Below are 16,137 nucleotides of genomic sequence, written 5' to 3' on the forward strand. Positions count from 1 at the left end.
GAGTAACCCCTGAGTGCCACTGGGTGTGACCCAAAAACCAAAAAAAAAAAAACAAAACTTTTAGTTTAAATTTTTTTTTTTTCACTAGAATGTGAATGGGTAGGTATGTGAGTGCCATTCTGCTCTCTTTAGACCCCTGGACATACTCCTTCCTTGAGATGGGATGAGACACCAGGCCGTGCGAAGGGAAGTGAGACTCCAGGAGCAACCCCAGGTTCAAAAATATGGGACCCTACACCTAGTCACACACCAGCAGGAGCTGCTACTCCTGGACGAGGCGATACACCGGGCCATGCAACCCCAGGCCACGGAGGTGCAACTTCTAGTGCTCGCAAAAACAGATGGGATGAGACCCCCAAAACGGAACGAGGTATTTATAGTGCAATTTGGGTGAAATATTCACATGATGAAATATTTTCATAAGCATGGGTAAATTAGCTCTTTGGGGAACATGACAAATTTTGTTGTGTTGATTATTTAGAGATATATGGATAGTTTTTAGTGTCTTTATAATTTTGCTCAACCATTTATAGTATTTACAACTAGACTTTTTCATTATATTGCTTGAATCCTGTGACACATTCTCTTCTAATTTAGGTTTGTCTTAGTCTTAGTGTACGCTTTTATCTAAAACTATATTTTATTAACTGAGTACGTGAACTATAGCAAGTGGGGACTTGTTACTACAAAATTTATAAGGAGTTGTTAATAATTTGGGGATATGCTTTAAAAATGAAAAGAACTAAAGCTAAATTGTTTAAGAACAATTCCAATTTTATGAAGAAATGAAAGAAGTTTATGTATAGAAACTGTCTTGGGATTGTTATATGGATGGTTTAAAAGGCTGTCTACCTTTTCTTTACTATTGGTTTTTTATAATCTGGGAACAATGAAAAGTAGTGGAGTATCAAATAGTATCAAATAGAACATAAAACTTTAAATGAGGTTCATTTTAGGAATATTGTGTTTTTGAACTTGGTGAATTTCATTAATATTAAAATTTGAGAATAATTATTGGACAATGGTAAATAACTCAGCTTTTAAAATAATTTATTTAAAAATGATTTAAGGCCGGAGTGATAGTGCAAGCAGTAGAGCATTTGCCTTGAACGTGCTAACCTATAACTGACTGTGGTTTGATCCTCCGGCGTCCCATATGGTCCCCCAAGCCAGGAGCGATTTCTGAGCACATAGCTGGGATTTACCCCTGAGCGTCGCTGTGTGTGGCCCAAAAACCAAAAAAAAAGTGATTTAGTTGACAGTTGAATTTTAGGTATATAAATTTTCAATATCCATCCCACCACCAATGTCAGCCTCCCTTCATCTCTGTCTGCCCCCTTTACACAGTACATTCAAAGCTCTGTGATTGCAGCTTAGATTTCATGTTTTAGTGTTGTTGAATCTGCAATTTGGATTTATAGCTATAACACTCTCACGTCACCAGTATAACCAGATCCCTGACTTTTTATCCAGTTATTCTGTAGACGCATCATCTTGTTTGTCTACTGGCTTGCTTCACTCAATATGTTATTTTCTAGTTCCAAGCAGGTTACAGAAAATTACATGATTTCATGGTTCCTTGCAGCTATATAGTATTTTATAGTGTACACATTCATCTCTTCATAATCCGTCATTGGACATCTAGGTTGATTTCATACTTTCTTAGTTGTTCTAGTGCAGCAATTAATAATGTTGTGCAAAATCCTTTTAAATAAATATTAAGTTCTGAGTGTAAAAGTAGCAAGAACTTCAGGCTCATTTACTTTTACTCTTCTTAAAGATACTCCTGGACATGGAAGTGGATGGGCAGAGACACCTCGAACTGATAGAGGTGGAGATTCAATTGGCGAAACACCAACTCCTGGAGCCAGTAAAAGAAAATCTCGATGGGACGAAACACCAGCAAGTCAGATGGGTGGAAGCACTCCTGTTCTGACTCCTGGGAAAACCCCAATTGGCACACCAGCCATGAACATGGCCACCCCAACTCCAGGTACATTAATCTTTCATTGGAAATGATTCTCCCCACTCCCCAGGTGTTTTAACTTTTTTTTAATTTTAAGTTTGTGTGTGTTATTAAAACCTATGTGTTATATAAAAATATATAGAATATAAGAATAATAGGATGGTAAAACGTTTTGGTTAGTTTCTAAAAATAGATAAATACAAGGGGGCCAGAGCGGTGGTACAAATGGTAGGCTATTTGCCTTGCACGCTCTAACCTAGTACGGACCGCTTCCCCCATGGTCCCCCAAGCCAGGAGCGATTTCTGAGCGCATAGCCAGGAGTAACCCCCTGAGCATCACTGGGTGTTGGCCCCCCCAAAAAAGTAGTTAAATACTAGAATTGATTTTTACAGGCATAGCCCATATTTATCTAATGATAAAGTCTTGCATTATAGATTGAGAAATTTTGCCCTTCTTTTGTAGGTCACATAATGAGCATGACTCCTGAACAGCTTCAGGCCTGGAGATGGGAGAGAGAAATTGACGAGAGAAATCGCCCCCTTTCTGATGAGGAATTGGATGCTATGTTCCCAGAAGGATACAAGGTGATAGCAGTGACTTAGTTTATTTTTTGAAGTTTGTTTTTTTTTTATTTTGAAATGTTAAGTTTTTTAGGTACCTGACATTCAGGTACTCTTTTTTTTTCTAAAGAGCCATCTATTCGGGGCCGGGCGGTGGCGCTTGAGGTAAGGTGCCTGCCTTACCTGCGCTAGCCTAGGAGACGGACCGCGGTTCGATCCCCCGGCGTCCCATATGGTCCCTCAAGCCAGGAGCGACTTCTGAGCGCATAGCCAGGAGTAACCCCTGAGCGTCACCGGGTGTGGCCCAAAAACCAAAAAAAAAAAAAAAAAAAAAAAAAAAAGCCATCTATTCTAGAGCTAGTGTCATAACTAAGACTGAAACCACTCTTATCTGCTGACCTTTCATGCGTTTTTATGCCAATGAATTTATTACTTGTTGCAGTTCAGATGCAGATATTTTTTTTAGCCCCATTTAATATGTATTAGAGTTTGTTACAAGTATATATGATGGCTGTGTTAAAACGTCTAGCTTCCTCATAATGCTGTGAATTTAGACTCTATAATCTACTATTGATTGCCTGATTGTCCTTATTCTACTGATAAGTAGAACTTTTATTAATGAATTAAAGAAAGTTGTAATTTTTAATCCTTACCTACTTAGTGATTAGAGTAAACATTGATTGCATAGGACACACATGTAAATGCTCAGGGGTTAGGGGTTACTCTTAGATTGGGTACATTATGGGATGCCAGGGAATGAACCCTGGTTGGCCATGTGCAAGTCAAGTGCCTTACTCTTGTACTATTGCTTTAGCCACAAAAATGGAATTTTTTTAGTTTTGGGGTTTGGGCCATTCCCAGCAATGGTCAGGGCTTACTACTGACTGTACTCAGAGGTCATTCCTGGTAGAGGTTGGAGATCATGATGGTCTTAGGGATTAAGCCACAGGTGGCTACACACAAGGCAAGCACTATAACTACTGTATTATAACTTTGGCCCCTATTGTTTTATTTTAAAACCTACATTTACTATTATATTTGGATTTGCAAAAAGGTAAGAGAGATATTTTCCAGCATAGACAAAGTAGTTTATTTAGTACAGGAACATACATGTGATTTTCAGTTCTATTATTTTTTGTTTGGTCTTTGGTCTCTGGTGCACCTTTGGTTCTGCCAGGCAAGATGTGTGTTCCAGTCCTCATTATTCAAATGAGACTTTTATTGTACTCTGTTGAGCTTATTTCTATTTTATTGTTATTATTATTATGGCTGATATTTTATTTTTTTCGACTACGTATGACCATGAGTATGATTCTGACATCACAATTGTCTTTTTTTTTTTTTTTTTTTTTTTTTGCCATTGGCTGGTGGTATTTTAAAGGCTAGTATTTGAGAGATCAGATTTTGTGTGTGTGTGTGTGTGTGTGTGTGTGTGTGTGTGTGTGTGTGTGTGTGTGTGCGTGTGTGGTTTTGGGGCACACCCGGCAGTGTTCAGGGGTTATTCCTGGCTCCAGGCTCAGAAATTGCTCCTGGCAAGCACGGGGGACCATATGGGACGCCGGGATTCGAACCGATGACCTCCTGCATGAAAGGCCTTACCTCCATGCTATCTCTCCGGCCCCAAGAGATCAGAATTTTTTGTTACTAACATTTCTCCACAGTCTTAGCACTACTTTTTTTTTTTTTTTTTTTGGTTTTGGGGCTACACCTGGCGATGCTGAGGAATTACTACTAGCTTTGCATTTATGGGTCATTCCTGGCAGTGTTCTCGACAGTATGGGATGCTGGGGATTTAACTTGGGTCAGCCGCGTGCAGGGCAAGGCAAACACCCTACCTGCTGTGCTATTGCTCTCACTGTAAAATAAATATTTAAAATACAAATATTTTGTTCCTTGTAGTGAGCACAAAGTACTTGTATCTTTTCCTTGTATTAGGTACTTCCCCCTCCCGCTGGATATGTTCCTATTCGAACGCCAGCTCGAAAACTGACCGCAACACCAACACCTCTGGGTGGTATGACTGGTTTCCACATGCAAACTGAAGATAGGACGATGAAGAGCGTTAATGACCAACCATCAGGAAACCTACCATTTTTAAAGCCCGATGACATTCAGTACTTCGATAAACTTTTGGTAAGTCACAGTAAAGAGAGATTACTTTTTGTGTGTGGTTGTGTTGTGCTAGGGTTTGAAACCTGCACCTTACACAAGTGCTCTCTGCAGCTGAACTGCATTTCCAAGCCCCGAAAGAAAGTGTTGTTCCATTCTTGGTTAGGTAACCACAGCTGGTGGCTCTCTTATCTCAGGCTGGGGGTTGCTTCTAAGAAGAGTCAGGGATTAAACTGAGGCCCCTTATGCTCAGCCTATTGAGCTTTCTCTCTGGCTCGAAAGAGATACTTATTTTGGGAGTTAAAATATCACATCACCCTAATTTTTTTTTTCTTTTTTTACTCTTAGGTTGATGTTGATGAATCAACACTTAGTCCAGAAGAGCAAAAAGAGAGAAAAATTATGAAGTTACTTTTAAAAATTAAGAATGGAACACCTCCAATGAGAAAGGTAAGTATCATTTAATTAGACCATATTCATTTTAATTTTATCTCTACTAAAGGCATGTAAAGGGATGATGAGTAGATGGCTTTTCGCTATATAGTCAGACTTTTGTTCTAATAAGATGGTAAGAATGACATTTTCTTTTGTGTTCAAAAAATGTAAAACATACTAAAAATGCAAAGGTGGTTAATGGAACCATTGAGAAATTGTATTAGCTTCAAATATGACTAGAAAATGGAAACATTTACTGGAAACAAAGAGAATTTTACATACTTCCTTAGCATTTCATTGTTCCCACGTACTCCTTTTTTTTTAAATCAACTGAAAACATTGTACCCTGTCCTAGGAATTCAAACCTCAATAATTTTGAAGGAATGACTTCAAACTATTTTCTGTGAAGTGCCTTAGGAAGTTTACAGTAAAATACTGAGCTGCTGAAAATCATTGGGTAATCTTTTTGCATTCAAAATGATTGATTTTAAAGAAGTATACTTTTCTTTGCTCTCCTCCCCAACCCACCCATTAGGCTGCATTGCGTCAAATTACTGATAAAGCACGTGAATTTGGAGCTGGGCCTTTGTTCAATCAGATTCTTCCTCTGCTGATGTCTCCTACACTTGAAGATCAGGAGCGTCACTTACTTGTGAAAGTCATCGACAGAATATTGTACAAACTTGATGACCTGGTTCGACCTTATGTGCATAAGGTTTGTTCTCTTAAGAAGTATTCATTAGGATTTGGTGTAAAAGGAATTTACAGTTTTGTTTGCCTGCATATTTCCAGTTATGAAATTTTAGAGTAACTGATCCCTTTTCAAGATCCTCAGACCTGACTTTTTTCTTTGTATAAGTTTATATTGTACTGTACAGTTGTTACACACAAATGTACATACATGTATATTTATACATAATAGGGATTAGGATGACAGTGTATTTTTGTGTACCATGTAATTTATATTAAGGATCATCTTTGCAGCACAAGAGCCCTGTGTATAGGTGTTGGCCTTGCATTCAGCCAAACTATTCATTTCCCGACATTTCATATTGTTAGTCCCCTGAGCCGACAGGATTAACCAACCCCTGACTACCCTCGGTGGGGCCCAAAAACAACAACAAAATCATTTTTTCGGGGAACAGTTATGATTTATAGTTGTAAATTAGAAATTTATCTCGTTGACATGAATGTTTGCTAGTTGTGGTTAATAGTTTTACATTTTTATTTGCATTATGAGGGTTTCACATTGTTAAATAAAATTAATTTGAGCAGCAGAGAGAGTACAAAGGTGAAGTCAGTGGTGGTTGTTTTTTTTTTTCTTTCTTTTTGTTGTTGTTGTGGGTTTTTTTTGTTTGTTTTTTTGGGTAGGGGGGGGTCTCACCTGGCAGCGCTCAGGGGCCATTTCTGGCTCTATGTTCAGAAATCGCCCCTGCCAGGCACGGGAGGCAATATGGGATGCCGGGATTCAAACCACTGTCCTTTTGCATGAAAGGCAAACACCTTACCTCCATGCTGCCCTGTTGTTGTTGTTTTGCTAGCCCTAGTTCCATCTCTAGCACTGCAGGTAACCCTGAGAATACTTCTAGGAGTGATTCCCAACTTGCCCCCTCTCCACATTCTTTTTTTTTTAATAGTTTTAAAACTAGGCGCTCCAGGGTCATTCCTGGCTCTGCACTCAGGAATCACCCTGGCAGGCTAGGAAACCAATGGGATGCTGGGATTCGAACTGGGTCCCTCCCTGTGGTCAGCCGCATGCAAGGCAAACACCCTACCATTGTGCTATATCTCTGGTCCCGCCATCTCTACATTTTTAATTTGTCCCTGGATAAGTTGTTGATCAAGCTTTTAGTGCCTGTTTACATCAGTCACATGACTGCTACAGGTATTGTTGTGAACATATTGTTTCTTCTCTTTCAGATCCTGGTGGTCATTGAACCATTGTTGATTGATGAAGACTACTATGCTAGAGTTGAAGGCAGAGAGATCATTTCTAATTTGGCAAAGGTAAGCATATACATTATTTCTAGAGAAGGGAATTTGTATTTGTTGATGGTATTACTTGATTATAGAAATGTCAGAGAGTTAATCTTTTTTTCCTCTCTCCCTTTAGGCTGCTGGTCTGGCTACTATGATCTCTACCATGAGACCTGATATAGACAACATGGACGAGTATGTCCGTAACACAACGGCTAGAGCTTTTGCTGTTGTAGCCTCTGCCCTGGGCATTCCTTCATTGCTGCCCTTTTTAAAAGCTGTGTGCAAAAGTAAGAAGTCCTGGCAAGCAAGACACACTGGCATAAAGATCGTCCAGCAAATAGCTATTCTCATGGGCTGTGCCATTTTGCCTCATCTCAGAAGTTTAGTTGAAATCATTGAGCACGGTAAGTTATTGTGTTCTTTTTTCACTTTTTTCTCAAATAGGTATTTTGAAATGGTAGGCTACTGATTTGGTACTAAGTGGAAATAAGGCTGTAAGTTTACAGTATTCTCTCTGCAGGTAGGCTGAATTCATACTGACTTTTAGCTCCATGGGAACAGCTTCTGAACTTTGACTTCATTGTAGAATTGCTAGAATCTGGATTACCCAAATGTACCGTATTTTCCGGCATATAAGATGACTTTTGAAACAAAAAAATGTCAACCGAAATCTGGGGTTGTCTTATACGCCGAGTATATCCCGAAAAATGTTTCAATGTGCCGCTAAATGAAAATTTCTGAATATTGCCACAAAATGAATTTTCCAACTCGATCCTGCACCAATCACTGCAAGGCTGCTCAGACCGCCTCTCTAACTCAGCCAATCCAAGCAGGCTTTTTATGCATGCAAAGTAGACAATGTTCTGGACCCGAATCTACGCTATAAAAAGCCTGCTCAGGGGCCGGTGAGGTGGCATTAGAGGTAAGGTGTCTGCCTTGCAAGCTCTAGCCAAGGAACGGACCCCGGTTCGATCCCCCGGTGTCCCATATGGTCCCCCCAAGCCAGGGGCGATTTCTGAGCGTATAGCCAGGAGTAACCCCTGAGCATCAAATGGGTGTCCCCCCCCCCCCAAAAAAAAAAAAAGCCTGCTCAGATTGGCCAGAGTCAAAGAGGAAGTCTCTTACAGTATATAACCTTTGAACCTTTGCTTGTTGTGATTGGCTCACTGTGGTACATCCAGTTGCAGCACAGGAACGTTCTGTCTGATACAGCGAATATAAGCTTAAACCTTTGTTTTAACTGCAAAATTAGGGGGTCGTCTTATATGCGGGGAAATGTGGTAGTTGCTTGGTTGAATTAATATGTTTGATCTTACAGGTCTTGTGGATGAACAGCAGAAAGTTCGAACCATTAGTGCTTTAGCTATTGCTGCCTTGGCAGAAGCAGCCACCCCGTATGGTATTGAATCTTTTGATTCTGTCCTAAAGCCTCTGTGGAAGGGTATCCGCCAACATAGAGGGAAGGTAGGTCTACCAGTTAGATTTTCTTGGTTTTCTTCTTTCTGATATCAGACTACTGCAATCTAATTTAATGTGTTTTTATTTTTAAATAGGGTCTGGCTGCTTTCTTAAAAGCTATTGGGTATCTTATCCCGCTCATGGATGCTGAATATGCCAACTACTACACCAGAGAAGTGATGTTAATTCTTATTCGAGAATTCCAGTCTCCTGATGAAGAAATGAAGAAAATTGTGCTGAAGGTCATTGTTTAAACTTTGTTCTCTAAATTGAGTTTGCTGTCATGATTCAGGTAGAATTTTTTTTCAAGGTACCATAACAGGTTTGAGGCACTTGGGGTTCCAGTTTTAAACTTACCTATATTGTCAGTGTCCCTCCACCAATAACCGAAGTTTTCTTACTCTCCTTACCTTAAAAACAACCACATGGGGCCAGAGCGATAGTATAGCGAGTAGGGTGTTTGTTTTGCACTTATCTGACTCAGATTCAATCCCTGGCATTTTGTATGGTTCCCTGAGAACACCAGTAGTAATTCCTGGGTGCAGAGCAAGGAATAACCCAGGACCCCTCCCAACAAGTGTGGCCCAAACAAACAAAAACCTTAAAAGAAATGATAAAAACTACTGCATGTGTGTTTACTATTTTTTTTAAAACCTTTTAGGTGGTAAAACAGTGTTGTGGAACAGATGGTGTAGAGGCAAACTACATTAAAACAGAGATTCTTCCTCCTTTTTTTAAACACTTTTGGCAACACAGAATGGCTTTGGACAGAAGAAATTACCGACAGGTAAGTATATTTACAAATCTTTCAATTAAGGCCTGTGTGTATTTGTGATTCAGCTTCAATTTGACTTGCATTTCAAGATAAATTCCAATTTATTATACTAATTACTAATTATACTAGTAAAGAAAATTATTTTCTTTGCTTAATGAGTTAAATACCTTATCTGAATATATGAAATGTAAATAGAGTTTAATCTAAAGTCAACCTTGATGCGTAGAGTCCATTTAAACAAATTTTGGACATAGTACAGTTTTAAAATTTGGACTTTTAAAGCTGTTTTTCCACATCCTTAGCTGAATATTAACTTTAGAGTGTTTGATATTTTTCATCATGTCTTTGTTTTCATGGAAAAGCAGTAAATAGTTTTTTTTCTTTCCCCTTTAGTTAGTTGATACTACTGTAGAGTTAGCAAATAAAGTAGGTGCAGCAGAAATTATATCCAGAATTGTGGATGATCTAAAAGATGAAGCTGAGCAGTACAGAAAAATGGTGATGGAGACAATTGAGAAAATCATGGGCAATTTGGGAGCAGCTGATATTGATCATAAACTTGAAGAACAGTTGATTGACGGCATTCTGTATGCTTTTCAAGAACAGACCACAGAGGTAATTATACTGGTTATTAAAACCAGATTAGAATGACTTTATATTTTAAGAAAAGCAATTTACTTGTAAAGTGAATTGTTTTTGTTTTTTGGGGGGTGGAGTGGGGGTCCTGAGTGTTCCTCCTAATAGCGGTGATGGCATTGGAAGGGCGGGGAGACCATATGTAATGCCAGGAATAGAACCCGGATCAGCAAACCTTACCTGTTGAACTATTTCGTGGTCACACACAGCTGTGCTCAAGAGATCAGTCCTGTTGGGGCTGAGGGATCTTATATATAAGGGATGCTGGGAATTGAACTTGGGTTAGATGTATGCAAGACAAGTGTCCTATTTGCTTTGCTCTCTCTCCAGCCCCCCTGTTGAACTATCTCTGTAGCCACTGAAGTGATCAGTATCAGTAAAAAAATAATGTAATTTGAAATACTTTTTTTGTATGTTTGTTTGTTTTTGGGTCACACCCGGCAGCCAGCGCTCAGGGTTTACTCCTGGCTCTACACTCAGAAATCGTTCCTGGCAGGTTCAGGGAACCATAGGACCATAGGAATGCCGGGATTCAAACCACTGTCCTTCTGCATGCAAGACAAATGTCTTACCTCCATGCTATCTCTTGGCCCCCCAATTTGAAATACTTTTAAAATATATGTTTACTACTAAAGAATATCCTCCAAGCATGTTAATTTTTTTTAACTTTACTGTTTTAGGACTCAGTAATGTTGAACGGCTTTGGTACAGTGGTCAATGCTCTTGGGAAACGAGTTAAACCTTACTTGCCTCAGATCTGTGGTACAGTTTTGTGGCGTTTAAACAACAAATCAGCAAAGGTCAGGCAACAGGCGGCTGACTTGATTTCTCGAACTGCAGTTGTTATGAAAACATGTCAAGAGGTAAAGTTCTGTAGCAGTTTTTCTTTATGATATATTTTTATTCTCACTATACATCTCCCTTCCCTTTGACTTGTACACAGTCTTTGCTTGCATGTGTGTTTATAGTTGCACACCAGGTTGCTGTGTTTACAGCATGAGGCCATAATGCCCAAGGAATTTTGCCTTCAGTTGTAGTGCTTGCACAAGTGCCTGTAGAGTTGTACTTGCACTCTTAGATAAGGTACAATGTGGCTCACCATTTTGTGTGCACAGTGGCAATGGTGGTGTTTTCGCTTCCTGGCCAAAGCACTCAAACATTGAGGCCAGGCACCCTTTCCTGTGGTGCTTATAGGTGGCTGAGGTGTAGTCTGAAATCACTGTGCTCGGGGACCCATCAGGGCATCAGGTTTGTGTGTGATACACGTGGAGCACAAGTGTGAACTGACACATGCACTGGCAAAGCAAGGCCTGTCGACACTGACATTTTCATGTCATGCTAACTTTGCAACTTTATTTCTTCTAGGAAAAATTGATGGGGCACTTAGGTGTTGTCTTATATGAATATTTGGGTGAAGAGTATCCTGAAGTATTGGGCAGCATTCTTGGAGCACTGAAGGCCATCGTAAATGTCATAGGTATGAAATTTGCTGGCCATGTAAGAATTTTAAACTTTAACTTTGTTTTTGCTTAAAAATACAGACATATTTAGGTGTTGAGCAAAGATTTCTGGACACTTAATTTTTTAAAAGTACTTCTAGTTGTTCAGTTCAGGGGTTGTCACACATAACTACCTCCCAAAACTAGTTTCCTGTTTAAACTAGAAAAGTCATGGTAGGGTTCCTAAGAGGGAGTAATCACAGCTCAAAGGATCCTAACTGAAATAGGGTCTACTTACCCAGAAAATATTATAGAGGGGGGAGAAGACAGTATCAGGACAAACAAATATATTTACAGAAATCTGTAAATATTATGCTTGACAAATTTGTCTGCATACTCTCAAATTCAAGGAGTATAATCCAGATGAAAAGTGAATTGAACAATTGTTATTTCAAGTGTTTATATTTGGTGTTCCAAACTATTCAGTTCTCTAGCCCAGGATAAAAGTCCCAGTACATTTCAAAATGATCTTGGAAGTGGAAAGCAAAGCTTTTATTCATTAAGGGCATAAAATGAAGCAAACATATTCCCAGGTTTAATTTTCCTTTACAGTACTACATGTCTATTGTCAAAAGTAACTTGTATAAGGTTTACAGGCCAAAATAACAGGAGGTTAAAACAACTGGTTGTGATAGCTAGACTCTTGCTTCTCATTATAGAAAGAATATTTTATGCAATAGAAGATAAGTTGGGGCCAGAGTATTTAGTATTTACCTTTTGCTCACCTGAACCAGGTTTAGTTCCCAGCATCCCATATCCTATAGTCCTGAGCATCATTAGGTGTAACCATGAGCACTACCTGATGTGGGATGCCTCCCTCTCCCCCCAATAAGAGTTGTAGTATAATAATTACTTAGTCTTTTCCTCTGTAGTTGGAAATAACTACTTGGCAAAATCTGCTTTGGCCCGGTGTTGGGTTTCGTTTGTAGGGAGTTAAGTTGTAAGCCTTGTGGTCCACCAGGGAAATGTGGGTAAAGCAAAGGAGAGAGAATGAGAGCAAGCAATCCCAGTTAGAGCAAGAGCCCCTGCCAGCTGCCTCCTCTTTTCTCTCTTCGTAGGTGTAAATACCATCCAAGTATGCCCTGCATTGCAGGGAGACTGGAGATCTGTTTGTTTTGCAGTTAAAGGGTAAGGGGGCCCTTTCTGGAAAATTTTGCTTTAATTTACATGTCAACTTCTGGCTTTTCTTGTGGCATATAGCCAGAACATAAGCTGTCCCCATATTTGCTATCAGTTTACCAAATACATCTCAGAAACAAATAAGAATTTTTTGTTGTTGAGTATCCATCATCTTTAAATCACTTCACTAATTTATTTTATTTCTGTGCATAATCGAGTTTTTAATAAGCAGTTAAGAACAATTCTGAGTATGTTCAGAATCTGGGGTTTTCTCTTTCCTTAGGCAGCTGAATATGTTGATATATATGCCTAATCACATGTATTTAATTGCTAAGTAAAATGATGAAAATGATGAAAGGCTAGCGTTCTAATTGATAGTGTCTTTATTTCTGTTATATAGGTATGCATAAGATGACCCCACCAATTAAAGATTTGCTACCTAGACTTACCCCTATCTTAAAGAACAGACATGAAAAAGTCCAAGAAAATTGTATCGATCTTGTTGGACGAATTGCTGACAGGTGAGCAAATCACCTAAATATTTTTATAATCAATATTGACTTTGACATTTAATCTTTTAAATTTACTTAAAATTTACTTCCTGTTGGTGTTATCTGCTGTCAATATCTTAATGAAATTTTAGTTGGTGGCTATACAGTTTTAAGATGAAATTTTGTGGGTTTTTTTAAATCAGTTTAATAAACATGTCTTGAATTTTGCAAATTTGCCTTCAATGTCTGTCACTGATAAACTTCTCTTTTTAACTAGGGGTGCTGAATATGTATCTGCAAGAGAATGGATGAGGATTTGTTTTGAGCTTTTGGAGCTTTTAAAAGCTCACAAAAAAGCTATTCGCAGAGCCACAGTCAACACATTTGGTTATATTGCCAAGGCCATTGGGTAAGTATTTATTTAAAATACACACACACAGTAATGCAGTTGAGAAAATCATATAACCTGTGACCTTTGACTTTTTATTTTTAGTGGTTGGCTCTAAATTTTTTAAATAAATGAAAGCCATTAGAATAATTTAAGTTTTCATTGATCCTGTTTAGGCTATTGCTTAGCTTGTTATTTATAAAGTAAGTTAATTTTAGGTTAATGTGACTTTAAGTAAGATGAACTATGGTTATTTGCATCTATTGAAATTCATTGTAAACAAGAGACAGGCAATGAAGGAATGGGGGCATTGATTTAAAGAGGTAGATTTGGGGTTTCTGAGTTTCTCTGCAGAATGTTTTACAGCTGCTATATTTAACCATAAAAGTACTGATTCCACTTGCAGAGTCTCCTTTGTGTATTTTATTTGGAAAATGTTCTATAATCTTATTTATTGCACTTCCCTCTCCCCAGTCCTCACGATGTTTTGGCTACACTTCTAAACAACCTCAAAGTTCAGGAAAGGCAAAACAGAGTGTGCACCACAGTAGCAATCGCTATTGTTGCTGAGACATGCTCACCCTTCACAGTTCTGCCTGCCTTAATGAACGAATACAGAGTTCCCGAACTGAATGTTCAGAACGGAGTGTTGAAGTCACTTTCCTTCTTGTTTGAATATATTGGTGAAATGGGAAAGGACTACATCTACGCGGTAACACCCTTACTTGAAGACGCTTTAATGGATAGGTAAGTGACTTGAACTGTGATAATGCTTGGAACTTTGACCTGTTATGTCGCAGTTAAAGAAGCGGAACAAGTCTAGAGTTTTAAGATTTTAGTGAAGTAAGTTTGTATTTGAAGAAATTTAGAGCATTGTGAGAGGGGAAACATGGGATTTTCCTGGATTGAAAAAAAACCAACAACACACAACTGGTTTTCCTCAAGTAATGTGTAATGGGCTATATATTTTTATTTTTATTTTTATTTTTTGGTGTATGGGTCATACCCGGAGATGCTGAGGGTTACTCCTGGCTATGCGCTCAGAAATTGCTCCTGGGTTAGGGGGATCGAACCCAGATCCATCCTGGGTCAACTCGTTTCCATTTTATACTAGTATGCTAAAATGAGCATTTGTCAGGCCTCTTTATCATTTTTCTTTTATGTTCTTTTAATTAGGAAATATGACTTATCTTGAGCTCTAATTTTATTTGAATCATTAAAGCAGAGGTTTTCAAGTTTTATCAAGTTGTTCTATAGCAATTTTCTGCATTAAAGGATGACAGAACCTGATTAGTAATTAAAACTTTTCAGCGAGCAGCTGAATATTTCTAAGACACTCCTAACAAACTGTCTTTCTGCCCTCTCCATTTTAGGGACCTTGTACACAGACAGACAGCTAGTGCGGTGGTCCAGCACATGTCCCTTGGAGTGTATGGATTTGGTTGTGAAGATTCTCTGAACCACTTACTAAACTATGTATGGCCCAATGTGTTTGAGACATCTCCCCATGTAATCCAGGCAGTTATGGGAGCGTTGGAGGGCCTGAGAGTTGCTATTGGACCATGTCGAATGTTGCAGTATTGTTTACAGGTAAGTTTAAGATTAAATATTTAATGAGGATTTGCATGTACTAATTTTCAATGTGGGAAATAAATGGATCCCCTGGAGGGATTTCAGTAAGGGGAAACGGTTGTGATGGGGTGGGGGATGATTTGGGTTTTTTGTTTTGTTTTGTATCCTACCATTACAACTTGCCACTTGTATTAAATTATGTATATTCTTGAAAATGAAAATGATGTGACCTTTTAATTATTCTAGGGACTATTCCACCCAGCCCGAAAAGTCAGAGACGTGTATTGGAAAATTTACAACTCCATCTACATTGGATCACAAGATGCTCTCATAGCACATTATCCCCGAATCTACAATGATGATAAGAACACCTATATTCGTTATGAACTTGACTATATCTTATAATTGTTACATGTTTAATGCAAAGCTGTATCACAGTTTAAACTTGCTTCAGTTTGGTGATGTAAACTTTAAACCTTACAGATCAGCGTTAGAACTGGTCCTAGAGGAAGAGCTAGAAACCCAGTAGCATGTTTTCTAAATAGCCTGTCTTTGTTTTGATGTTCAGTTGTCCGCGCCAGTAGTGACCAAGAACACAGTGATTATACTATACTGGAGGGATTTCATTTTTAATTCATCTTTATGAAGTACAGAACTCATTCCTTATGTTTGAAAGGAATGTTTAATTAAGAAATAAACATTTGTGTACAAAATGCTTAAATTGTGTGTGTTTTTTGAACATGACTTGTAAAATGCGAATCTTTGATAAAGTATTGGTTTATGTAGAATCATTGGTTTTGTTTATTTCATTTTCTGTCACCTGGTTTCTAGAATGCTAGCGGAGAGTATAAACTAAAGCAGTGGCATCTGTCAAACTTCCATTGTTCTGTTGGTAACTTAAAGTAGCTTTGGAGTGTTTCCTCAAACTGTTCCACCACCAGAGATAACATAATATCTTAGCTGAATTGTCTTTAAAATTACTTTGTATTTATGTAGCGCCTTTCATTCTCTGATTTCTCAAAATGCTTTATGAACATGTTTGAAAAAAGAGATTTAGGTCAAGTCTAACTCATGACAAGTCTGTTTGGGAAGTGAGTTGGGGAAGGTTTCTGTACTTGAAAAACTGCTTTCAGGGTCAGCGAGTAAAG

General features: G+C 38.5%; 1 protein-coding gene across 3 annotated transcripts in view; it reads left to right on the plus strand.

The window, feature by feature from the left end:
* The window catches only part of SF3B1 (splicing factor 3b subunit 1), a 350,612-nt gene extending 334,910 nt beyond the window's left edge, over nt 1-15,702 (plus strand). For 2 of the 3 annotated variants that reach the window (XM_049773170.1, XM_049773171.1), the window contains 19 exons: nt 133-370; nt 1,781-1,993; nt 2,430-2,551; nt 4,463-4,660; nt 4,985-5,086; nt 5,607-5,786; nt 6,992-7,078; nt 7,185-7,455; nt 8,370-8,515; nt 8,605-8,751; nt 9,171-9,296; nt 9,678-9,899; nt 10,601-10,783; nt 11,286-11,397; nt 12,939-13,059; nt 13,307-13,438; nt 13,892-14,164; nt 14,791-15,007; nt 15,236-15,702. In XM_049773170.1, the coding sequence (XP_049629127.1) occupies nt 133-370; nt 1,781-1,993; nt 2,430-2,551; nt 4,463-4,660; nt 4,985-5,086; nt 5,607-5,786; nt 6,992-7,078; nt 7,185-7,455; nt 8,370-8,515; nt 8,605-8,751; nt 9,171-9,296; nt 9,678-9,899; nt 10,601-10,783; nt 11,286-11,397; nt 12,939-13,059; nt 13,307-13,438; nt 13,892-14,164; nt 14,791-15,007; nt 15,236-15,394 (3,249 nt within the window). In that variant the 3' untranslated portion in view covers nt 15,395-15,702. Of the gene's footprint in view, nt 1-132; nt 371-1,780; nt 1,994-2,429; nt 2,552-4,462; nt 4,661-4,984; nt 5,087-5,606; nt 5,787-6,991; nt 7,079-7,184; nt 7,456-8,369; nt 8,516-8,604; nt 8,752-9,170; nt 9,297-9,677; nt 9,900-10,600; nt 10,784-11,285; nt 11,398-12,477; nt 12,548-12,938; nt 13,061-13,306; nt 13,439-13,891; nt 14,165-14,790; nt 15,008-15,235 lie in introns of those variants that run through there. The other variant, XM_049773172.1, reaches the window with a different exon arrangement.
* The last annotated feature ends 435 nt before the right edge of the window (nt 15,703-16,137 follow it).

The sequence above is a fragment of the Suncus etruscus genome, chromosome 5 (assembly GCF_024139225.1).
Source record: "Suncus etruscus isolate mSunEtr1 chromosome 5, mSunEtr1.pri.cur, whole genome shotgun sequence".
NCBI classification, from domain to species: domain Eukaryota; kingdom Metazoa; phylum Chordata; class Mammalia; order Eulipotyphla; family Soricidae; genus Suncus; species Suncus etruscus.